Raw genomic sequence first — 26,926 nt, forward strand, 5'->3', positions numbered from 1 at the left:
TTCTGGTCCGTTTCCTTCTTCCCTTCCCCCCACTTTAAACATTTTCCTATACATAAAAATAGAATTAAGATTTTTTTTAGTAAAATTGATACTTATAAGGTCAATATTTTAAAAATGCATTTCTATATACCAGCAACAAAAAATTAGAACGTGTAATAAAAAGACAGATGCCATTTACAGTAGTATCAAAAATATTAATTACCTAGGAAGAGATTTAACAAAATATGAGTAAGACCTATATACAGAAAATCGTAAAATGACTGAGAGAAATCAAAGGAAATTTAAATAAATGGAAAGAGATACTATGTTTATGGGTAGGAAAATTCAATATTATAAAGTTGTCATTGCTTTTCCAATTGATCCATAGATTTCTTTTATTACATTTAAAATCCCAACAAAGTATTTATTTTGACTGGTGGGCGTTGAGGAATGGATAGTGGAACTTGGCAAGTTGATTCTCAAGTGTATCAGAACGGACACTGAAAATCAGTTGAGAAAGTATGAGCTATAAATAACTGATGCTGAGACAACTGGGTATTCATATAGAAAAGAAGGTATCTGAACCCCTACCTCACACCACATGCCAAAAATCAGTTCTAGGTGTCTAAAAGACTCAAAATTAGGTAGAGTTTTTAAACTTTTTGAAAGTAATAAAAGAAAATGCCCTTTTCAATTAACGGATGAGAAGAATCTCTGAAGCGAGACAGAAAAGCACAGGGAGTAAAGTAAATTACTATTAAAGTCAATTACATTAAAATGAAGAACTTCTGTTCATCAAGATATACCATAACAGAAGTGAAAAGGTGAGTCACACACTGGGAGAGGGTATTTCCTATACCCATATGACAAAGGGTTAGTATCCAGACCGTATAAAAACTATAAGCCATTCAGAAAACTACAACCTAATTTATTTTAAAGGGGAAAAAGATTTGACTGGGCATATCACTGAAGAGAGAACACAAATGGTAAAATAACATATGAAAATATGTTCAACTTCATTTGTAATCAGGGAAATGCAAATTAAAACCACAGTGGCATATTATTCCAATCTCATCAGCTTGACAAAAATTTTTCAATGTGGAATACCAAGAATTAGAGATGTGGAACCACTGAATTCTTATACAGTGTTTGTGGGAGAGTCAATTTATTTCAACCATTTTGGAAGATAATTTGCATTATCTATTAGGTTGAAGGTATGCATGCCATTTGACTCAGCAATTCTACTCTCTGATGTTTGGCCTAGAGAAACTCTTGTACACATGTAGTGGGCGGTAGGTACAAGATGTTCATAGTAGCATATCTGTAAGAGCAAAAACTAGATATAACCAAGATATTCACCAACAGTAGAATGCAGTAAAATTCTGGTATATTCATATAATTGAATACTATACAGAAATAAACATGAATAAACTGTAGTTATTTGCAACAACGTGGATGCATCTCAGGAACATGTTATTAAGTGGAAAAAGTATGTCCCAGAAAGACCCATATGGTAAATTCCAATTATATGAAGTTCAAAAGCATGCAAAAATCATATATACATACATATATATGTATATATACATACACAAACAGATGTATATATAGAATGATTAGGAAGGATGGGATTGGAGAGGGACACATAGGGGCTTAAATGTTCTATGTCTTAAATGGGACAGTAGGTGCACAAGTGATCATGTCCTTGTTACTTTTTTTGTCCTTAAACATTTATTTTATAAATATTCTTTTGTATATATCCGATACTTAATAAAATGTCAAGGCTCTTTGGAATTGAGGAGGTAAAAAGAGCTTTATCACAGAATGATTTCATGCTGGAAAGTTAGAAACAAGAACAAAGGTCCCCAGTAAAGGTCTGGTTAAATAAATTAAGGTACATCTGTATAACAGAATAGCATCCAGCAATGAAGTGCATACACTGACATGAGATGTTCCTTGTATAGTAGATGAAAGAAGTTACAGAACAGTATGATATCTCATTTACATAAGAAATATAAAAATACACTTACATAAGAATATAAAAAGCATTGAGTGAGTACACCAAAAAGTTAACTGTATTGGAATCTGGGTGTTGACTATTAGAATTATATTTAGGTTGTTTTCTCTTGATTTCTTCTCATTTTTTTCTACCAGAAACATATATTACTATTATACCAAAAAAAGTCAGAGAAAGAGTAGCAAAGAATATCTAAGAAACATCAGAAAGAAGAATGTAAATATAAAATATTTGGAAATGACCTTCACAAAATATATTAACATATTATTTGAAGAAAATGGTTACACTTTTATTAGAGTTAAAAATGAGATTTGAAGATAAATGGATTTATCTATCTATCTACCAAGTTTCTGGCTAAAAGGCAATATAATAAAGATTTAACTTCTTTCCCATTTAATTTACAGGATTAAAATAATCCCAAACAAAATCACAATGAAGTTTTTTTGGTTTTTGTTTTTTGTTTTTAAGGGCAAATCATTCATTTATTGTTTAAAGATTGCAAGACAACATCTGAATTTCTGTAGCACAATGTAAATGTTTTACTTTTTTGATAAAGCAGAGTATAATAGAAAAAAACAATTAGTTTCCAGTAATATCTATATCTCTATTCAGAATTAAGTCTTCCACAGACATGTCACCTGGAAACAAAAGCCTGTTACAAAAAGCAAAGCTTCAACAAGAGCGGCTACTTTTCGGGCAGGGAAAGGTTCATCCCTCTAGGGGGATGCTGTGCTATGTAAAATGGCTGCAAGGTCACAGCCTTGAGGGCGCTGGAAGTCTATTCTCCTGTTCCACATGAAGTAGTGTGGTGAACTTCAAACGTCCGTTCATCTGCAACCAAGCTGGCAACCTTTAACTGATTCTTTCAAGCAGGTAAAAAATAAATTAAAAGAAATCCCTACACTGATGTTCCTTGATTTACACTGTTAAATCGTTCATTAACATGTAATTCTGGCTAAGAATTACATTTGAGACTCCTTGTTCAGATTTTGGTTAACAGTACAAATCTTTCCGAAATTCAAGTTCTTATTAATCAATCATTTGTCAGCTAGGATACATTCAGGCATCAGCTGCAACTACAGAATAGATGCACTGCCTCAGCGCTTTGGAAAGACAGAATCTAGAACACTACTAGCAGACAAAATATCTGTTTCTAGACAGCATATGTGCAGTACAGCAAGATAAAAACATATATTCATATGTTGGCTTGTTTAAGCCTCAAGCCCTCAATCCTTTGTTGAAATACAATAATTTCATTCCTATGGGTTTTTTTTTTCATTCCTATGGTTTTTAATACCAAAAACTCAACCTCCAGGAGGGCTAAAGTCTAATTTATACTCCAAACCAAGTAGCAGTGCAGTTCGCTACTACTGAGGCTGAATCCATAAAGACTTCAAGACCACGTCCAGAAGACAAGTTATTATATATAACACCCTAGAAGGTCTGAAACATAATAATCATATACATAGCAGGTCCTCCAGAGCTTTTTACCTATAACATGGTTTTTGATGAAAGTTATTTAATGTACTGGAGATAACTGTGACTTACTGATCAAATATTTGAGTACTTGTACTTACCTGGGATTTCATTTCTGGTGAAAGAAAAAGGAAGAACAGGACTCACTTAAAAAAGAAAACAAACTTTATAAGTGAAAGTAAAAATCTTATCACACACTATCACTTTTGGAAGCAGCATAGAGGGGCAGTCAACGGTAAAACACTGGTGAAGTAGGTCAAAACTCTAGGCCAAAAATCCATTATTATTATCATCAGTGACAGTACCACAACTGTGCCCTTCATAATTAATAATCACTCCTAAGAATCTTCATTTGGCACCAGCTGATGCGTTTAAGAGAAACACTCTGGGAGGCTTTGAATCAGTCTTGGTTTTTTGTTAGCCAAGTTACAGGAAAATGTTTAAAGTGGGGGGAAGGGAAGAAGGAAACGGACCAGAAAAAGAATTTAAGCCAGAAACCAACAAAGCACTGATAGTTCCAAACATGTCAGACACTAAAATGACTGATATAGGCTCAAGTGGTTTATTAAACCTATAAAAAGACTACACCAGCAAAGTCCCCATTTATCTGTAGAGTTCAGAAACTAAAACAAGGAATATTTTAGCTTAAAACCTTATCTCAAGAGAATCATATACACTTCACATGAATAAAAATACCTGAAACCAAAAAAAAAAAAAAAAAAAAAAAACCTGAAACCAAACATTTTTAATTGCTCCAATACCCCAAATATAAAGAAAAACTTAATTCAGAAGACTGGGCAATCTCTATCTCCCCTCCACACTAACCACCCATCCCATGGAAGACCAAGGGAGATCAGACTTTCCAGACTTAGGCAACACCTGGCTGCTGCAAAATTCTATGGAGACTCCTTGTGGAACAGCAGTCTCCCATCTCTTGTGTCTCTCCCTGTCATGATCATGCAGGAAGCAAGTCTGGCTGTGCTATTTGTTATCACTGTCTGTCACCCATCTGCAACATGATATTGCTACAAAGATAAGTACAAAGTAACGTATCTAGTTCCCTTTCCCCCAGAAGGTTGAGGCTCAGGTACAGGGGTAATTCTCCTGTGCACACAGTCATAATTTAGGCCGACTCAGTGACTACAACAGGCTTCATCATGTGATCAGGTTTGTTGCCAGCTGCATAATGCTCCCACATCTGTAGATAGAGCTGCTCTAGTTCCATTGTGTATTGTTTGGTGTTGAACAGAGGGCTAGATATTCTCTGCTTCCAGACTTTGCCACGAATTCTCTTCAGGTATTCTAGATCAGTTCCCAGTTTCACAGCTATGTCTTCATACTCTTGTCTATTTTTAGCAATAAGCTCAAGACAGCCTAAACAAGTGAGCTGGGAAGCTGCAACTCGGGAAGCAAGAGTCTCTCCTGGCATAGTCACCATGGGTGTCCCCGACCAAAGGACATCCATCCCTGTGGTGTGTCCATTACAGAGTGGAGTGTCCAAGCAGACATCAGCCAGCTGGCCTCTCCGAACATGTTCCTCTTTAGGAGCAACTGGTGAAAAAATGATACGGTTCTGGGGAAGGCCCATATTTTGCACGTACTGTTGAATATTAGGTTCTCCTACTGCTGGGAAACGCAACAGCCACAGTACGCTATTGGGAACACGCTTCAGAATATTTGCCCACATCTGCAAAGTAGATGGGTCAATTTTATATAACTGATTAAAGTTACAGTACACAATGGCATCTTCCGGTAACCCGTACTGAGAACGTGTGGTTACAATAATGGTACGGGGAACCTCCTCTCCAGTGGCAGCCTTATTGTTGATCTGGGTAGTTGCCAGTCCATTGCTAATACTGAATCCATTAATTGTTATCTGAATTTGTCCTCTGTTAATCATTTCAATAACTGCTTCTGCAATCGTATTCATAGGAATGACAGGCATATTGAGAGCTATATTACTGCTGTCTGTGTTGTTTCCTCCATCAGGACATTTCATCTTGACAATTTTCACATCTGGTAAACTATCAAGAAATGCTTTGAGGTCGATGCCATTCAGCACAATTCGATTGTCATAAATGTGCCCATTGGACTTAAAATCGATGACTGCTTTTTCCTTCAGGTGAGGGAACATATTAGCATGATCACCAATAAAGAAAGTATGGGGCATATAAGCCAGTTTCTCAGAATACTGCTCAGCAACTTCAGCAGGTGAAGTTTCCTGATCAGTGATGATATAATCCATGAAAAGTGCGCCACTAGTCCCAGGGTACCCCAGCCACATTGCCTGAAGAGGAGCTGGCCTGAGAGCAAAGAGTTCATTTCGAGCACCCCTGGTATAACCATTCATATTTACAAGGATGTGTATACCATCTTGATGGATGCGATCAGCTGCTTTTCCATCGCATGGAATCTGAGAAAGATCAACGAAATGATCGGCTTCTGCCATCACCTTCGCTCGGAAGTTTGTGCCATCATCTGGGCTCAGGGCATAACAGAATACCTCAAATTTATCACGATTGTGCATGCCTGGAATAGACTGCATAAGATGAGAAGTAGGATGGTTCCCAAAGTCAGAACTCACGTATCCTACACGCAGTCGACCATCACTGAGCTTCAAGTCCTTTGGATGTTCATACGGTGGTTTGTGAAGGACACTGATGTTATCCAGGCAGAGGTGCCCATGCCTCTCGGCAATAGCCTTCCTGACGCCGTGAGGAAGAGGATATAACATGCTGTGATGAGGCTGCACGGAAGGCAACCTGTTCTTCTCTAACTGGTCAGCCACAACGCTGACCAGCCTCTTCATGCGCTCATCATAGTCTGTCCAGTCACAGACAGTCTGCAGGCAATGAGCCAGATTACAATACGCGTCAGGAAAATCAGGTTGAAGCTTCAGAGCAGTGCGGTAAGAAGCAATTGCTTCTGGAATATTCCCTGAATCCTGGTGAATGGAAGCCAGATTGCTGTGGGCTTCCGCAAATGCAGGGTCAATCTGAATGGCACGAATATAACACTGCAAGGCTCCCTGAACATCCTGCATCCCCGTTAGAGTGTTTCCCATATTACAGTAGGCCTCAGCAAAGGTAGGACTGATTCGAATAGCCTCCTTATAATGCATCAGAGCTTCCTGCACTTTTCCCTGCTGCTGCAATACACTTGCTAAATTTGAATGGGCAGCAGCAAACTCTGGGAAGACTTCTAATGCTTTACAATACAAGCGAACTGCCTCTTCAATGTTTCCCTGTTCTCGCTTGGTATTGGCTAGGTTATTCAGAGAGTCTGCATGGGTGGGACACAGCCAGAGAGCTGTATTATAACAATCTTCTGCTTCGGCAACACTGCCCTTCTCTTTGAGAGCGTTGGCTAGGTTGCAGTAAGCGTCCGGGAAGTGTGGTTGCAATTCAATAGCTCGCCTGTAGGTGTCTATTGCCAGATCTATCAGGCCTTGCTCATAGTATACACAAGCCAGGCTGCCATGTACCACTGCATGATTTGGACTCAAGCTTAGGGCACGAAGGTAAGCTGCCACAGCTCGTTCAAAAATCCGTGCCTCTTTGAAGACATTTCCTAAATTGATATAAGCATCCAGAAAATTGGGGTCATGGGTGACAGCCTTTTCAAAGTGATGAATTGCAAGCCAAATCTCCCCTTGTGCATTGAAAACACAGCCAAGATTACTCCAAGCTACTGCAAAGTTCGGTTGCGTCTCAATTGCTTTCAAATAACATGCCTTGGCTTCTTCCACGCGACCCAGGGCTTTGAGCAGGTTCCCCAGGTCACTGCAAACACAGTACAGATCAGGATTGTACTGAAGAGCAGAGGCGTAAGCTTGTACTGCCCCTTCCATGTCGCCTGCTGCTACCAAAGCGGCTGCCAGGTTAATATAACCATCGATGAAATCTGGTTTGAGACGCAACGCATGCCGGTAATGCTCGATTGCTTCCTGCAACTGCCCGCTTTCCTTGTACACATTCCCCAAATTCGAATAGGCTTCTGCCAGAAGAGGGTTCTTTTTAATTGCCAGACTACTAAAGTGGGCAGATCCGTCCAGCCTTCGACACCGGAAGTGTATAGATGAAAGTAATAAAAGTACACCAGTATTGTCTGGCTCTTGTCTCCAGAGCTGCATGCAGTGTCTCTCAGCTGCCTCAAAATCTCCCGCCTGATAGGCTCGCTGTGTCAACTCTGCTAACCCTTGGAAGGAAAGCATACATTTCGTTGGGTCTGTGCTGTCGGCCACGTTGCCCACGGAAGACGCCATCTGGAGCTTCTGGAGGGAGTGTGAAAAGAGGGTAATTGAGTCCCGCTGCTGCCACTACTGGCAAGAATGTTTCTAGAGGTAGCAAATACAAGGGCAGCAGCCGTACCACTGCTTTGGCAGGCTTAAGCGGCGGCAACAGTTACATACACTGAACCTTAGGAACTCTGGTTGGCCATCTATGTCTCACGGTCTTGAAAAAATTCACAATGAAGTCTTTTTTAATTGATAAAATGGTTCTAAAGTTTATCTGGAGATGCAAGAGGGAAGAGATGTGGGGACATATGTATATGTATAACTGATTCACTTTGTTATAAAGCAGAAACTAACACACCATAGTAAAGCAATTATACTCCAATAAAGATGTTAAAAAAATATAAAGTTTATCTGGAAGAATAAATGGGGCTATTGATAATAGAATTCTGAAAATTAAAATTAAGAGGTTAGACTTGTTCTAATGGATACATTTTAAAATGAATGCTAAAGAGACAACCGTTGAACCACTATGATACAGTCAAATAGAAAGCTCTTATACATCTAGCAGAAAGTGCTCAAACATCTCTTCATATTTTTGGAAACAGTGAATGTTGGAGGAAATAATGGTAATAGAGAAAGTATAAAATAAATAATGTTGGAATAATGGTTAAGGAAGGGTAGTTAATTTTTTACCTTAAAATACGTTCTAAAACAAATCTGACTGTATTTACCTAAAATCAATTATAGAGAAGTTAATGTAAAAAAATTTAAATCATTATTCAGAGGGAGCACAGAAAATATGTAACAGATTCACGATGGTATAAGTCACTAAATCCAATGACTTTGCAGGACCAACTGATAATCTTGACTACCAACACTCTTTTTCTTCCCTTTGCTTCCTTTGACTTCTATGACACACACTGCCCTGATTTTTCACCTCACTTTGGTTGCTACTTCTCCAATTCCTTTGCAAGATTATCGTCCTTTGAAAGCCATTACATGTTTGAGTTCCTCAGGGCCCATTCCTTCTCTACACTGTCTCCCAAGATATTCACATTTACCCACGGCTCCAATTACCACCTCTACTCAGGTGACTCAAATGTAACTCTCCCCCAGGCATTTCTTACCTATCAGTATAAGTCAGAATCCCTGAAAGAGAAAGGTGGCACACTCAAATGTACCGTAATTAAGGAGACTGTAGTCAAGAGATCATTTGCAAAGGGTTTGGGGAAAACAACAGAGGACAGTAGTCCAGCATCTCAGGGAGCTTTTACTGCCTAGGCTTAAAGGAGGAGGTTAGGGACTTCCCTGGTGGCTCAGTGGTTAAGAATCCACCTGCCAGTGCAGGGGTTCAAGCCCTGGTCCGGAAAGATCCCACATGCCACGGAGCAACTGAGCCTGTGCGCCACAACTACTCAGCCTGCACTCTAGAGCCCGCGAGCCACAACTACTGAGCCCACGTGCCGCAACTACTGAAGCCCGCGTGCCGCAACTTCTGAAGACCGGGCACCTAGAACCCGTGCTCTGCAACAAGAGAAGCCACCGAAATGAGAAGCCCACTCACTGCAACGAAGAGTAGCCCCCACTTACCACGACTAGAGAAAGCCCGGGCGCAGCAAAGATCCAACCCAGCCAAAAATTACTTAATTAATTTTTAAAAAAAGGACGAGGTGGAAATGATTACTGGATTCGAGAGAGAAAAAAAGAGGAAGAGGTGGGAGGAAGAAGAGCAGGAGGAGCAGGAGGCAGAGGAAGAGGGCTTCAAGGAGGCAGGGTGGAAAGAGGAGGAGGTGGGGAAGAGGAAGAGATGATGCAGGATGTATATCGTATCGAGTAAATACTCAGCCTTCACGCTTCTTCCTTCATGTACCTCCTATGGGCTGAACGCAACTAGAAGGCAGAGCACACGGGAGCAGGTGCTGGGGATACATGGAATCTTGACATCCCACACACGTCAATGTCTCCGGGCAGGGATCAGCGTAGAGATGGGTGGAGAGTGGCTCTAGATGGGGAGGCAGAAGATATCTACCTAACAGACACCTCCGGCTTGGCTTCTTCTCTAGGACATCCCAGGGATATTTAAAACTCAGCAGGTCCAAGATTAAACTCATGAACTGCCCACTCCACAACCTCTCAAGAACAAGACTAATGAAAAACAAACTGGTCCTCTTTCAGTGTTTTCTGTGTCATCAAATGGTATCAAGGTCAGGCCTGTCTTCCCATAACTGTGCAGGAATGGATTGGAGTGGGGCAACAGTAGGTGCAAATAGATCATTGAGGACGCTATTCCCCTAGTCCAGACACAAATGATGATAGAATGGGCTGAGGAAGTGTTGGTAATGATGAACAGAAGTGGATGGATTGAAGTGGATAGATTGAAGAGATATTTAGAAAGCAAAGTTGTTAGGACTTGTTATGAGATTGGATGTTTGGAGGTAAAAGTAATGTGGTTGTCAAAGATGACACCTTCAGTGATTTCCCATAGATCTTAGGAAGGAGACACAACTCCTTAACATGGACTTACTGGCCCTGCGTGGTCAGCATCCCCCACTTCCCACCCTTCAACCTTCCGCCTTCACTTACGCCAGGCCCCTCTGAGGATGTGGACCATGTTCTACATTCTTTCAGTCCTTCCTGTTTCCTGTGCTTGCCCCTGAGCAGGACATTTGGACCTGCTCTTTCCACTGCCTGTAATGCTCTTAGCCCACTACCTAAGTCCTCTTTATCATTCTTAGCTCAGTCACCACTTCCCCAGGAAAGCTTCCCCTGACTTCCCTAACTAGACCTAACCCTCCTATGAAAGCGCTCCTAGACTGGGTCCTTCCCTCTGTAGCCTCTATCCTTTAGTAGCTTACACACACTTGTGTGGCTTTTCAGTGAACGTCTAACATATTCTCAATCCCCCACCAGGATATGAACTCCACGAGGGCAGGGGCTGTGTCTTTCTTGTCTCACAATAAATAGTCTTATTGCCTCTCGTAGTACTTGGCACCTTGTAGTACACACACACACACACACACACACACACACACACACACACTCTAATGAATGAATGAATAAAAGTAAAAGCAATGGAATACATCATGCAGAAACACACTGATGGATTTAATAGACTTAAATTATAATCTTCTCTATATTAAACAAGAGTAAGGAGTAAATGATAAGTGATAAACTTAGAGATATATTCATAATATAAAGACAAGAAGACTATATCTCAGTAGAGTTCTTGCCACATCAACAATACAAATAATACCCAACAGGAATTGACAAAAAGAAAACAAACAAAAAAAACCCCCTAGAACAGAAAGAGTTATGACAACTTTTCACTGTAAAAATTGAAACTCCAAATAAAACTGGCCTAAACAATAAGGAAACCCACTGTATCACGTAACCAGAAGGATAGGATGGCTTCCCTCAGGATCATGAGACGGTACCCAACGATCACTGGGGGCAGCATGCTTTCTTGTGCACATTCATCAGAGGAGAAATGCAGTCTCTTTGTTAGCAATACAGTACAAATCCTGGGCTTCCCTAGTGGCACAGTGGTTGAGAATCTGCCCGCCATTGCAGGGGACACGGGTTCAAGCCCTGGTCTGGGAAGATCCCACATGCCGCGGAGCAACTAGGCCCGTGAGCCACAACTACTGAGCCTGCACGTCTGGAGCTTGTGCTCCGCAACAAGAGAGGCCGCGATAGTGAGAGGCCCGTGCACCACCATGAAGAGTGGCCCCCGCTTGCCGCAACTAGAGAAAGCCCTTGCACAGAAACGAAGACCCAACACAGCCAAAAATAAATAAATAAATAATTAAAAAATAAAAGGAATTCCTTTAAAAAAAATATTTAAAACGTGAAATTTTGATGACGTTTTAAAAAAAAAAGCATATTCAAGGAAATATAGAAACCTGTGATCTTTGGTGGAATTAGTTTACCTAGCTGTGTACTGAAAGGTAATGGTCTTTTGAGCCCCCTCTCTCACACTATCCTGCCCCCTGGGGCCACAGATAAACCTGTTAGCTAGAAAGCAAGCTGGTTGAGGCTGGGCAAAGATTTATGTATATCACCCAGGGCAAACTTTTTTCTGAAAAGGTGGGAAAAGCCTCAATAGCTATGAGGAAGGTGGATTCCAGAAGGCATGAATTAGCAATGGTCCTGAAGGGAATCCTGCAAGGGAATTCGGAGAAGATGGTCAGAGAATGAGGGCCGAGCTAGGAAGGGGCAGGATTGATATATGAGCCATAGTCCTTCATTGCGTTTGGAAATGGCTGCATTTGGCAGAAGACATCCTTATTCTTCAACGAACAGAAACATTTGCTTCCAAGTCATCTGGATTTTTTGCTCCCCTAAATAAATACTTCTGGATTCAATCAGAGTGGGAGACAAACAAGTTTAGTTGTTTAAAATCCCACTCATATTTCTGAGCCGTTTTCTTATCAATTATCATTGGAGTATCTTTCACTTAGTAAGTAACTGAGGTGCTAATTCTTGGTCTTGAAATGTGATACCAGACCCAAGCCATATTCTTTGAAATCATTGGGTTAATGTGTCTTCATCTAGAAATGTGACTCCTCCTAAAACGATTTCCCTTAAAAACTGCGGGACATTGAACCATTCCAATTACCATTGGGCTCGCCAGTGATACAGATGGTGGGAAATTCCACCATACTTTATATATTATCTCATTGCCACTATAGCAAGAACTTGCTGAATTCTTTAGAGATTATGATGTTATTAACTCAGGTTCCATTTATAGGCCAGCATGACAAGGACAACTGCTTTCCTGTGTTGCATTTATTTCTTTTTTTTTTTTTTTTTTTTTTAAATTTATTTATTATTATTTATTAAGTAGGCTCTTATTTATTTTTGGCTATGTTGGGTCTTCGTTTCTGTGTGAGGGCTTTCTCTAGTTGTGGCGAGCGGGGGCCACTCTTCATCGCGGTGCGCGGGCCTCTCACTATCGCGGCCTCTCTTGTTGTGGAGCACAGGCTCCAGACGCGCAGGCTCAGTAGTTGTGGCTCACGGGCCTAGTTGCTCCGCGGCATGTGGGATCTTCCCAGACCAGGGCTCGAACCCGTGTCCCCTGCATTAGCAGGCAGACCCTCAACCACTGCGCCACCAGGGAAGCCCTGCATTTATTTCTTGATACTGATTCTTCCTCTTGCTTAGAAGCAGTTCCTTCATTGTTTCAAGTTAGTTACATTAATTTGGATCCGTTTTCCAATGTCAGACTATTTGCTTTTAATCATATGGTCTTGTCATCTGCATGTGTACTTTATTCTTAAGTTACTGATTACATTTAGAGGTAAATGAGTTAATATGCACCCTCACAGATCAACAAGAAACCATTACACATCTAGGCAGTAGTGACATAGAAATAAAGGCTACCTCTTTTGTAAGCAGTTTTTTTTTTTTTTTAGTTTTTTTTTTTTTTAATGTGAGTCCAGTAGCACTGAAACTTTCTTCAGCCTTACATATTTGAGTAGATTTTAGTATGTCATCTGTGTGGATTATGAGTTTGTAGGCTTTGGCTCTGAAAGCTGTAATTACCAATGTTTGAAAGACATCTGTGAGGGTGAGGATATGGAGAAGATAAGCCAAAAGCAAGATATATAATTACCACACCCTGTCTTCCTATTGGGAACTCTGGATGTTTTAAGCAATTAGGACGTTTTAGACAGGTCCTTCTCCTATCAGAGTGCAACATCAGGTTGCTCTGAATGTAAGTCATCAATCTTTCAGGCAGGAAGTGTCCTCTCTCACATACACTATCAGCTCATAGGTCCTTCAATGACTAGGGGTGGAAAAGATCCATACTTCTCTATTACTGAGTGAACATATCCCTGACTGTCCTGCTATAAAGGCAATTTTTATAGAGGGAAAAACACTGGTCCTGGAGTCAGGAGAGCTGATTCCCAGCTCTGAATCTCTCATGTGCTGTGACCCTGGCCAAGGCTTCAAGCCTCAATTTTCCCATCTGAAAAATGGAAATAGTATAACTACCTCACAAAATGATCACAAGCAAAAAGGTCATATTTATGAAAGTGCTTTAAAAATACTATGAAATTTCTATACAGTTCAGGATATAGAAAATAAAAAATCATGTAGAGTTGCACCATTTCTTTGGAATGTTAAATATTTGTTTCTGTTTTCATCTCTGGTTAAATACTGAACATATATGCTTTCAATATTTAGGAATGCATTGAATGCATAGCTCCGCTATGAGTAGCTATGACTTGGAAATATTGGGAGAAATGACAAGATTCCTTGTTATTGATAATTAACAAAGGAACCCTTTCTTTCAAAGGTAAGGGTAGCTTAAACCTGACTCACAGTACTTTGCTCTGCCTGATTTTCTTTAAGGAAAACTGCTGAAAAGTTTTCTAAGAATAAGTGAGGTGAGATTGGCCCTTGAGTAAGGAGAGTGGGCAGCTAAAGCCTAAAGCTTCTTTTTCAATAACAAGTTTAAGTGCCTTGTTTATTTTCATGGGATTAAGTGACACTTGTATAAATACCTTACTGAGTAATGGTGCTGTGGCAAAAGTGAAGTTTATTTAAGACACTGCTCCACCCAAGGTGAGCAATTAAAGCAGGTATGTAAACTAAGTCACCTTTGGCTTCTCTACTCAACCCGATGAGTAAGTAGTACTAGAAAGGAAAAATGGTGTGGGGTATATGGCATGGCTGGAGGTGGGAAGAAATAGGAAGGCAGAAGAAGCCTCCCTGAAAGAATGAAGGAAGTGTGAACGGTGGTAGGGAAACTATAACAATTGAAAATTGATTCTGACTATTGATATCAGTCTATCAAGTTAATGCAAATTAAGGTGGCATGAGATTTCTTTAAAAAAAAAAAAAAGCCTTTTCCCCATACAGTGTAATAATAACCACCTTATTTTAAATGTAGCCAAGAAGGGCTGTGTTTGCTCATGTGATAGGGTTTCCATACTTCCCACAGCTGGGGAAGTATCAGCTAATATTGATTTAGCACTCATTTATACCTGATGGTCAGGACCAACTAGAATAGAGGAAAACTGGTACAAATTAGTGAGGCCCTGTGGTCCCAGTAAGTGGTCTGGGGCCCAACTGTTGTATATCAATACAAATAACTCTTCCTGGGAAGGAATGGAAAAAATATTTTAAATGGATCTGAATCTGCTCTCAGAAGCTCTAGTGCTATTGGGCTAAAGACCTCCTTTAAGAATGTTAGGAATGGGTAAGATCAAGTTACATTCTTAGAGTTTTATTATGTTTAGCTTATTAATTTAGGAGGTAAGCAAACTAGAAGCAGAACAGGCTTTAAAACATCTGAGTTTGTTATTATGAATAATAACTGTTAGCTGGTCCATTCCATTTACCTTTTCCTCAATGAAATTCTCTATAAAGAAATATCCATAAACTAGTCTTACATTTTAAATATCGCTGCAGATTATTTGGAACCATAGAATTAGATACCAATCCACTGAAAACTGTTTTCTTTGGGTAATTTCCACGAATTGATGTCAGTTATCCACAAATCTTTGTATTTGGCTAAACACTGAGAAAATATGTGGGGCCTGCAATTAAACTTAGTGAACTTTTAATCATTTTTAATCCACTGTTTCCCAAATTGGCCAAATCATAAACATCACCTGGGGAACTTGTTAAAAATTGTACAATCCTGCCCCTCCTGCTCCCAGACCTGCTGAATTAGACTCTCTAGGGAATGAGGCTGAAATCTGTATTTTTAGAAGGGCCCCAAGAATGCCTGATGAGATATATGTTTGGAAAACAATTCTATGTCCTTGTCGTATTCCTCATGATGTCAGAGCCCTTCAAACCCCAATATTCCCTTCTGACTACCCCTCTCCTCAGTGATCGCAGGCTTTTTTTCTGTTCCACCCCACCTAAGAAAGGCACATTCCCACCAACCACTGTGGCCCTCAGCAGCAGTGAGTCTCTGCGGCAGTTGCAGTGGAGGGCATCTACCATCTTGGGTGGGGAGGTCATGGAGTATAGGGATGGAGGTGTGGTCTGGAAAAGTCTTTCCAGAGATTCCCCTTGACAACCAGTTGTAGATGACATTGCTACCTCCTCAAATGGCCATGCTCAACTTCCTTTGCTCTACATAAATTTTTTCTTTACCTTCACTCTCTTAACGTCCCTTCTTCCTGTAAATGGAGGGGGAAACATTGTCCCGTTTTGTCAAACTTGTGCTCTTGATCAAATCCTCTACTGCCTCATGGAAACTAAATCTATTAGTCCTCCTCATTCCAACTTCATTTTTTTCTCTTTTGGCTTCTATTGGCATATCAGTAGACGTTTCTTCCCTCTGCTTTTTAAACTAAAGCAACATATACTTCCTTGGAGTCTGATGAACCCGAAGATCCCATTTTACTTCATGTCTTATGTTTACTGTCAAATTTCTCAAAAACAGAATTCTACATTACTTGCGTTCATCTTCTCACCATTCTCATCAACCCAACTGTACCCTGGCTTCCACAGAGCCACATTTTATGGACACTATTGGTGTGAAGATTTCCAGTGATGAGATCCAATGACTTTGCTTAGCCCTTAACCTTCTTCCCCATCTAACAGCTTTTGACATTGCTGATCACCACATCCTTTTAAAGACTTTATCAATTAGTGATCATTTAACTATAAGAACAGAAACCTATTCAAATGATTGAAACAGCAAGGGGGAGGGTAATATAAGACCAAAGAAACTCTCTCACAGAAAGTATAATAGGGCTGCACAGGGATTAGCATCAGGAACTAGGAAGCTATCAGTAACCAATAAAGTTTTAACAAATAATTCTCGGGCACCTGCTATATTCCAGGCACTCCTAGGTGTTCAGTGACCAAGTAGTCAACAGAAGAGACAAGGTCCCTGCCTTGAGAGACTTTATAATCTAGTGGGGAAGGCTTATATAAACAGGAAAACAATTGTGTATTAACAACGTATAATGAGCACTACAGATGAAACAAACTGACCTAATGATACATTATTATAGGTTATTAGTGATAGGGAAGGACTCAGAAAGGATACTCTGAAGACAAGGCATTTAAACTGAGATCTGAAGAATGGGAGGGAGCCACTCAGGGCAACTGAGGATTGGGGCTGCGGAAGGAGTGCTTTAGGCTGAGGATACACCTGTGTGCAGACCCTGCAGTGCTGTTTCGGGGGAAGTGAAAGGAGGCCACTGTGGCTGGAACATAAAGGGTGAGGGGGAGAATAGAGGGAGGCAAGGTTGGAGAAGGAGGCAGAAGCCAGAGCAGGCCAGGCCTTTTAAGTATTTAAAGGAATTTGGATCTCATGGCAAACTAATTGGAAAACATTGAACTGATTTAAGCAGGAAACAACAGGGTCCGATGTATTTCCAGGTTTACCCTGACTGATGAGCAGAAAATAGATGAAAGGAGGCAAGAGTAGAAGGTAGAAGACCAGTTGGCAGCTACAGCAATAGCTCAGGTAAGAGATGATGGCAGTTTGGTTTAATGTAGTAGCAGAGGAGATGAAGAGAAGTGGATGGACTACACATCTATTCACGAGGAGCAAATAAGAGGACCAGCTGATAGGTTAGAGTTGGGGAGGGAAGGAGAGGGAAAAATCAAGAATATTGCCTTGGTTGTCTTGTTTACAATAACTGGGTGAATGGTGATAACATTTACTGAAGTGGGAAAAAGTAAAGATAGAATTTCTTTTTAATAGTGAGGGGAGGAAAGCAGGTTGATAGAAATTGAGAGTTTAGTTCTATTTCAGATACATTAATTTCAGATATTCACGGAGACTTGACATGTCATACAGACAAATGAATATCTGAATACAGATTTTGGAGGAAATGTCTAGGCTAAAGAGATTAATTTGCGAATTTGTTACCATTTTTAGTATTTAAAGCTATGGGAATGACTGAGATTACCAAGAAGGTGAGTTCACAGACAAGAAAGCAGAGAATAGAGCCCAGTTTTTAGAGGGCAGTAGAGGAGGAAAAACCCCTGAAGGTCACTGAACAGCAGTGGTTAGAGATTTAGGAGACAGACCAGCCAATAGAAGAGATTTGGTTTTCAAGAAGTTGAGCCTGACCAACTGTGTTGAGAACTGCTAAAAGTTGGAGTAGGATGAGGTTCAAGGAACATCCACTGGGTCCAGCAATATGTAGGCTGTTGACAACATGGATTAGCAGTTTTCATTGGCGTGGTGGGGGTGGAAGTCAGATTCGAGTAGATTGAATAGGAAATCAGAGTTAACCTGTAGACATCTCTCTCAAGAAGGTTTGCTGTGAAGGGATCAGAGAATTAGTATTACAGATGGAAAGGGATAGCATAAGAATCTTTGTTTTTTTCTAAATGTTAGGATGGAGCATGTTTATACATATTGAGGATAATCAAGAATTTGATGATGAACAAGAGGAAGGGAATAACTGAAGAAATGAAACCCCTAAGAAGAGGGGAAGGAATTTAAATCATAAGTAGAGGAATGGCTTTTGACAGGAGAGGAAGAAAGAAAGGAGAGATGGGTCCAAATGCCAAAAGATTTGTAGATTTGATGGTAGGAATATACTGGAGTCGCATCAGGGTAGGCAGGTGTGGGGATGGTTTTAGAAGATTGAAGAAAAGGGATAAGACAGAAAATAGTCGTCATGGGAAAATGAGCATACTCTCAGTTTCGCTCTCTCTCTCACTCTCAGGTCATCTGTTCTCATTTTGATTTTCTGTAAGTTTCTCTCTCTCTCGCTCTCAGGTCATCTGTTCTCATTTTGATTGTCATTCGTTTCTTTCAGAAGGCAGGTTTCCTCCACTTTTCTGTTTCTGTGACAGAAGATGGCCACCCCATACACAGGTTTCTGTGATCACCCAGTTCATGCCCTTAATAGAATAACATTGTATTTCTTAATTCCAAATTCCCAGGGGAGAAAACCTGATTGGTGCAGCTTTGGTCAGTTATCGAACTCAGGTCAAACCAACCATGGTCAGAAGAACAAGGTCAAATTGTACAAACATAGCTGTCAGGCCCAAACCCTCTGTGTGTTGGCGGAGGATTAGATCTTAGAGAAGGGGACGTGAGCTCCCAGATACCCCACAGACATCTACCAAACATCCTCTGAGACACCAAATTCTTTAATTAAGAAGTTCTTCCCTTCTGCCTTCTTTCCTAGTTTTGTTTTCTTTGGATTGTTTATGTGCTTACTTTTCCTCCTCCACTAATGTATAATTTCTCAAAATTTTCGCCTTGATCCTCTTTTTCTTTATTTCTATATTTTTCTCCCTCGCCAACTTCATTTGTGCCCATGGCTTCAACTATCATATGTACATGGATAACCCCCCAAACCATACCTATGCTCTTCTCAACTATCATTTAAAAACTGCTCTTAAAAACTCCAAACGAGTTTTTTTCTCTTTTTTCCCCTTGTATCAAAATCAGATGATGAATGTTAACTCAACTAGTTACGGTAAACATTTCATAATATAGGTAAGTCAAGTCTTTACGCTGTACACCTTCAACTTATACAGTGCTATATGTCAATTATATCTCAATAAAACAAAGGAAAAAACTGTCTCCACTTGAATATCCTCTGGTTCTCTTATTTATAGATGAGCTCATTATCTTCTCCCAAACCTGCTCCTTCTCTTGGCTCCCTATTCCTGTTAAAGCCACCACTATCCTCTTAGGCATCCAAGCCTGAAGCTTCAGAGTTGTCTGACGTCCTACTTTCAAGGTCCATCAGCTAAGAAGGAGTATCACCTGCATCTTTTCCTCCCCTCCATGTCCCCTATCATTCTCCTAACTCTCATTACCTAAACTCCCATGGACTATTCTCAAAGTCTACTAAATCATCTTCCAGTTTACAGTCTCCATCCAGGTTGTAAACTATTCTTGCATGAATATTCAAAAAGCCCAGCTCCATTCATGTTCTCCCCACCCGCTCAAGAATCTTCAACAGCTCCTCCCTGCATACTCGATAAAGGGCAAGCCTTGCCTGGCAACCTCCATGACATGTCATCAACAGACCAAGACTTATCTTCCATTTACCATCAGTCGAGGCACACTGCTCGATCATCTCCTAACACAGCCTGTGTATCCCTAGTGACAAGATTTCCTCATACTCTTCTTTCCTGAAGCCTTTCCTCAAAAATGATCTTTCCCTCCCATTGCTTCCATTGGCTTTATTTGCACCTCTCTTATGGAAGACCTGTGTTTAGACATGGTTTCTACCTTTATCTGTAGAAATTACCTTTTTACCTCTGAGAGACTACAATTTACCAAAGTATGAAAACAAGGATCTCTTACAGAGTATACAAGAGCGTCGCACTTTGAAGGCATTTAATAAGTGACTTGATGAGGAATTACTAAGGCCTGATGCTACTATTATTGCTATTAAATGCTCATGTAGGCCTATTAAATATATTAATATGAACCTTTTCAATAGGATGCTTGGTAGGACACTGGAAACCTTCTCAATAGGATGCTTGGTAGGACACTGTGCTATAAAAAGTTTAAAATAATTTTAATAACTTCTCTAGTCAAGCGCTGCTGATGAGTTGATTGCACCTTAACAGCAGTCACTCAACACACTTATATGGTAAAAAGTAAAATTCAGTCACAGAGGAGGAAATTAATCGACACATTTTAATCACTCCAAACTCTCACTTAAAAAAAATAGTATTATGATAATCAAGCACAGTCTCTTCATAGGACCACTACTGCTCTCATGTACTGTTGACACCATGTTTGGAACTAAAACAAATGAAATGTCACAGCAAAGAGAGAATATTTGCAGGTTTCTGGCCCCCAAATCTTGATTTAGCCTCGGAATGTGTTGGCTTTGTTCAATACAGTCTTTTAGTTAAATGATAAAACTCTACTTATGCATCAGCCTAGGGGATGTGCCCCTGGCATCATAGTTGGCGATAGGAACTGCTGTGGAGATGAAAGCTGAACAATTGGTGGTCCTCATCACTATTTTCTATCCAGGCAGGAATAATTGCATGCATACTCTTTTGATATTTATCACTTAAAAAACAAGATACCCCCTCTTTCTCTTGCCTCTTCTGAACTTCTTTTAAAAACAAAGCATAGGGACTTCCCTGGCGGCGCAGTGGATAAGAATCTGCCTGTCCATGCAGGGGACACGGGTTCAATTCCTGGTCCGGGAAGATCCCACGTGCCGCGGAGCAACTAAGCCCGTGCAACACAACTACTGAGCCTGTGCTCTAGAGCCTGTGTGCCACAACTACTGAGCCCACGCGCCGCAACTACTGAAGCCCACACGCCTAGAGCCTGTGCTCCTCAACAAGAGGAGCCACCACAAGGAGGAGCCCGTGCACCGCAATGAGGAATAGCCCCTGCTCGCCACAGCTAGAGAAAGCCTGTGCACAGCAACGAAGACCCATCCCAGCCAAAAATAAATAAAGTTAAATCTTTAAAAAAAAAAAAAAAAGCATAGGGAAAAGCTCCTTGACATTAGTCTTATCAAGGATTTTATGGTTCTGACACCCAAAGCATCACAACAAAAGCAAAAATCAACAAGTGAAACTACATCAAACTAAAAAGCCTTCTGCACAGCAAAAGAAACAATCAACAAAAACGAAAAGACCACCCACAGAATGGGAGAAATATTTGCAAACAACATATTTGATAAGGGGTTCATATCCAAAATATATAAGCAACTCATGCAATAGCAAAAAACCAAAACAATCCCATTAAAAATGGGCAAAGGATCTGAGTAGACATTTTTTCCAAAGAAGATATTCAAACGGTCAACAGGTATATGAAAAGGTGCTCAACATCACTAATCATCAGAGAAATACAAATTAAAACCGAAATGAGATACCACCTCACACTTGTTAGAATGGCTATTATCAACAAGTTAAGCAATAATAAGTACTGGTGAGGATATAGAGACATGGGAACCCTTGTGCACTGTTGACGGGATTGTAAACTCGTGCAGCCACTATGTAGAACATTATGGAGGTTCCTCAAAAACTTAAAAATAGAACTACCATATGATCCAGCAATCCCACTTCTGGGTATATATCTGAAGGAAACGAAATCAATATCTCAAAGAGATATGTGCATTCCCATGTTCATTGCAGCACTATTTACAACAGCCAAGATATGAAAATAACCCAAGTGTCCACTGATGGATGAATGGAAAAAAATTGTGGTATATATACACAATGGAATATTATTCAGCCATAAAAAGAAGGAAATCCTGCCATTTGTGATGACATGGATGAACCTTGAGGGCATTATGATACGTGAAGTAAGTCAGATGGAGAAAGACAAATACTATATGATCTCACTTACATGTAGAATCGAAAAAAATCCAAACTCATATGAACAGAGAATAGGAGCAGGGGCTGGGGAGTGGGAGAAATGGGTGAGGGTGGTCAATGGTACGAACTTCAAGTTATAAGATGAATAAGTTCAGGGACGTAATGTACAGCATGGTGACTATAGTTAACGACAGTATATTGTATATTTAAAAGCTACTAAGAGAATAGAATTTAAAAGTTCTCATCATAAAAAAGGTTTATAACTATGTGAGGTGATGGATGTGTTAAGTAACCTTATCGTGTTAATCATTTTGCACTAAATACCCATATCAAATCATTACATTACACGCCTTCAACTTACACAATCTTTTATGTCGATTACATCTCAATAAAGCTGGGGGGGAAAGAAACAAAGTAAAATATTTATTATTTACATGAAATGTTCCTTTCTACTTAATTAAATATATATATTTTTCAGTTTCCTTACACAGGCCTCTTGAGAATTGCTCCTAACAGAGAGAGAGAACTAACTACATACCAGCAGATGTCACTCTGTAAGGGATCCTCCTCAACTGTCCTTCTCTGTCAGTTTCAGTTGGTTATTTTTTTTTTCCTGCAAATTTCAACTGCCTTTTCTCCATTACCAATTTCAGTTTCCATTTTCAACATCTGATGAGCCTCCAAGAGCCACTAGGACTAGTATTTTTTTTTTAAACATCTTTATTGGAATCTAATTGCTTTACAATGGTGTTAGTTTCTGCTTTATAACAAAGTGAATCAGTTATACAGATACATATGTTCCCATATCTCCTCCCTCTCGCATCACCCTCCCTCCCGCCCTCCTTATCCCACCCCTCTTAGGACTAGTATTTTTCACTTTGCCTGTATAAGGATCATAATACAAGATATGCTTCCCTTTTGAATGCTGGCCCCAGTGCGAATATCTGTTTAGTTTAAAAAGCCACATGGAACATTTTTCTACTCTGTGGCTATGTCTTTGCAACAGTGATATACTTCTTATTATCCATTTTTTTTTTTTCTGATGAAAGGCACAGTTTAGTTCATGGGACAAGCACTGGTTAAAATTTGCTACTCTTTTCAACAACATTGAGCAAATATTGTCTACCAGGTACCAAGCACTATTGTGGAGAGTCAGCAGTAATAAAACAGATAAAAAGTCTTGCCTTCATGGCTCTTACATTCTACACGGACAGAACAAAAAATAATTAAAATATACAATAGGTAGGTGGTGATGTGTGCTCTGGGGAAAAAAAAAAGGAAGAGAGTAGGGAACATCTAGGGGGTGCTTGCAATTTTAAAAAAGAGTTTTCAGAAAAGCTTTCATTGTGAAGGTGATGACATCTGAGTGAAGACTGGAGGAAATGAGGGAGCAAGCCATGTGGGTAACTGGGGTAGGAACTGCTCAGGCAGAGGGAACACCTAGTGCAAAGGTGCACGTAGCCTGTCACAAGCAGTAAGGAGTTTTACTGTAAGCATCTGCCAGGGACAAAAATTCAGGCAAGGCTCTTTTTGTTGCTGCTCTAAAGAATCCACCTACAAGAGAGTTTAATCAGCTGAAGATGAACATCAGTGCAGATCTGTTTAGTGTTCTCTCTCAGCCGTGACCTCATTTCTGATACTGACAGCCTGGACTGCCTCTTAGATTTGGTTGGGGCTTGGATGCATCCCCTGGCAAACCTGGATGAAACTAGAAGAGGCAGGTTTTGGTAGCTCTGTAGGCCCGTTAGTTATCTCATTCTCTCTTCACATGGGGCTACATATTAATCAGAGGTAGCCAATGATTCCAAGTTTTAATGCAACCTAAAGTATAGTCCATTACCATACATGAACCAAGAAGTAAGTGTAATCGTTCTACTTCAGATTAGCTAACGGTGGAATCTTGTTCCACAAACAGCCAAGACACGGGTTACTGAGAACAAAGGTATTTCCCATGCCACCAAATTGCGCTTTCAGTGTTGTCTTCTTCTAGGTAGGTCAACATAGTAAAGAGGTCATTACCAACATTAACATATATAGAATTTCCAGGGATTATGTTACACTTGTATTCAACAAATAGAGATAATCTGCACGGGACCTAGCCATCCCATAGCTAGCACAGTCGGGTATGCTCTTCTCGCCCAGCAATCCACACTTCCTTCTAAGGGGGGTCCCAATTTACTGAGGGGTATGTTTTCCTAAAGCTTCTTTTCATACCCTTGGAGCCCACTCCCAAACTCACTAAGAATAAAATACTGTTAAGAACTCAACAAATGGACATTGGAAAGCCGATACTGGGTTTAGTTGATTTTAGCCCACCTTTGATTTGTTTGGAGACTGAATTCCTTACACATAAAGATCAGTATTTATTTCATGAGAACAAAGGTTTAAGAGGCAACCAAGATATATTTAGTAAAGAGAAGGTGATTGAACCTCCAAATAGGTCATGGTGACTTATGAGCAACTGAAAATAGTATTTTAAGATCATACTAGTTCTCTGTGTGCGTCATTTAGATTTATTTTGGTTGTCTGATTTAAGTTGGCGTTGGCAGTTTTGAACAAACACAGAAAGACTTTAACACATGGCTAGGTAGGTTGTTTTAGATCCAAATCAGGTATTGATCATTAGGACTGTGGCTTGGTATAAATTTAGAATTACTGTAATCTAAAGTGTTGGGGTCGTTACATACTTTTATTTAGGAGTGGCCAGAGATAACATTTCTATTATGAAACCATGCTCTAATCAAATCGACAACTTGGCAATTTACCAGCATTTTTAAACACTTCACATATTTTAATCCGTCAATTTTTGTTCTTGATATTCTGAAAAACTCATCAGAAAGAAGCCATTTATCATTCTTTTTCCCCATGAAGGAAGGCAATTTCCTAATGAATGAGGAAATCTTTCATTTCAGATGGAAAAAATAACACAATAGGTCAATTATACTAAATTTAAAAGAGTAAACTTTTTACTGCATTTATATTTAATATATGTTATTCTGGAAAGCAAATACATGTGAACACAATGGGGATAATAGTAGTATCGTACCTTGTGGATTATAGGAGGATTGAAGGAATTAACACATAAAACATTCTTACAACAGTGGCTGACACATGAAATGCTCAGTAAATGTTAGCTGTTATTCTACTATGTGATAAAGTGAGGAACTGTCACTAGTATTCATGGGTGCAATTCTTGCATTTTACAGAAAAAGTGGTTTCATCCACTTTTTACAGAACCTAGTATGCTTTCTGTTCTGAGGGCACAATGAAGCTGAGAGGGATGGCTCCTCTAAGTGAAACTGACCCCTGCATTTAGTGCCTGAAACCAGAGGAAGCTTGTCAGTGTGGGCAGACACCAAGAGTAGACCAATCTGATCTCCCACTTCTTTTTTCTCTCATGGAAACGAATGGAGGGTATCTGATGTGGACCCTTCAATCAACTGTTCCTGCTTAATGTTTCAAACCTTGGTTTACTGTGGGGTAAACTTCGGTTCCTGACAGTCATCCAAAATCTTAGTTTCTCTTCAGTTCCACTGCAGAATAAAAACTAAATTTACCCCAGTGGATTGTTACATCAAGTCTGGTATTATTTCTCCCAAGAGGCCATCTGCTTCTGGGAAAAGACAACAGGGCGTGCCCTCCATTACGCCTCCATTTAACTGACGGTGCAATGATGTACAATTCCTTGTTGACCCCTGCAATTCAGAGTTATTGTCTTGGAACAGAAGATTTGATGATCTCTTTTCACTCCATAGGATAACTGTAAAAGTATCCACCCAGTGTTCAATCCAACCCCCAGACATTGCTTCTGATGGCCTTACATTCTTTTAATTAGTCTACTCAACACAGAAACTCAGATTCCTAAAATTAGTGGGGAAGGGATGGATTCTTCTCAAACATCCCACCACCAGAACAGGTGTACTTGCAAAGTCAAGTTTGCCTGACGTATCCTCTGTCTCAAGTGGTACAAACGGCCCTGGAGGGTGGAGCCTTCACAGCCTGCTTCCCTGGGCGTGAGCGTCTGTGGGTGTCGGGGTACGCGCAGGACACACACGGACCCACTGTCCCAGGGCAGCCCAATCACGGTCCCCCTCTCACCTCAAAGCCTGTCAACTCTCACGCCCCTCCTTGAACGCACAGCCCCTTTCTCCGCCTTCGCTCCTTCGTATCCCGCCTCCAAAGTAGGACGCCCACTTTCGTTGGCAGATGCTCCTCTCACTCCTACCCGGAAACCAATCACTCGCGTTCTGGTGGAGAGTGACGGAGACAATGGGAATTCTCGTTGCGTCATCTGCCCGCCCCGAGCGCCGGGAGGCGGTGCAGGGGGCGGGGTACGGGTTGCGGGGTTAGGTGCCTTATGGAGTGAGGAGCGGGCAGAGGAGGCGGTGGCTCGGCTCCGCGTTCAGCCAGGCACCTCGAGGCCCTTTCCCCCTACCAGGTCCCCAGAAGCAGGGATCCCGGCCCTCCCTGCAGCTGCCGGGCTCTCCTGCGCGTGCAGCCCCGCGAGTCTGCGTGATGCCGGCGGCTGCCCCTTTCCCGTGTCAGCGTGAGGCCCGGGGCGGCGGCGGCGGCGGCTCCCGGCTCCTCGAGGCCCCGGCCGTAACCGCCACCCCGAGCCCGGTCGGGTGGTTGGGGCCGTTGGACGTTAGTTTTCGCAGCCTTCCCCTCCCCCCCTCGCTGAGGCGGCGGGGGTGCGCGTTGCGCAGGGGGAGCCGAGAGACTCCTCCCCCTCCACGATCCCCCCGCCCCTCCCCCTTACACGCTCGCACGCACTAGCGCGCCGGCTCCCACACGCTCGCGCGCCTCCCGCTCCGCGCCTCGGTGTTGGCCGGCATCGTCCAGGGCCCGCGGAGCCACCATGTGCACTGCCTCCTCCTCTTCCAGTTCCTCTCACACTCCTCATCCCCCGCCGCAGAGGATGCGGCGCAGCGCCGCGGGTTCCCCGCCCGCCACTCCCGCCGCCGGGAGCGGGA

The 26,926-nt window shown here is 41.2% G+C and overlaps 1 protein-coding gene across 1 annotated transcript; it reads right to left on the bottom strand.

Moving 5' to 3' along the window:
• Positions 1 to 4,312: 4,312 nt before the first annotated feature.
• Positions 4,313 to 26,112, bottom strand: LOC130706887 (UDP-N-acetylglucosamine--peptide N-acetylglucosaminyltransferase 110 kDa subunit-like). Its single transcript, XM_057539573.1, has 2 exons — positions 26,052 to 26,112; positions 4,313 to 7,742 (listed from the first exon to the last, which is right to left on the bottom strand). The coding sequence occupies exon 2, from the start codon at positions 7,731 to 7,733 to the stop codon at positions 4,593 to 4,595; it is 3,141 nt and encodes a 1,046-aa protein (XP_057395556.1). The 5' UTR covers positions 7,734 to 7,742; positions 26,052 to 26,112; the 3' UTR covers positions 4,313 to 4,592.
• Positions 26,113 to 26,926: the final 814 nt, after the last annotated feature.

This window comes from Balaenoptera acutorostrata, unplaced genomic scaffold (assembly GCF_949987535.1).
Source record: "Balaenoptera acutorostrata unplaced genomic scaffold, mBalAcu1.1 scaffold_470, whole genome shotgun sequence".
NCBI classification, from domain to species: domain Eukaryota; kingdom Metazoa; phylum Chordata; class Mammalia; order Artiodactyla; family Balaenopteridae; genus Balaenoptera; species Balaenoptera acutorostrata.

Bases quoted from the DNA above. Each gene is read 5' to 3' on its own strand.
- LOC130706887 (XM_057539573.1), bottom strand. From the start codon at position 7,733: ATGGCGTCTTCCGTGGGCAACGTGGCCGACAGCACAGACCCAACGAAA.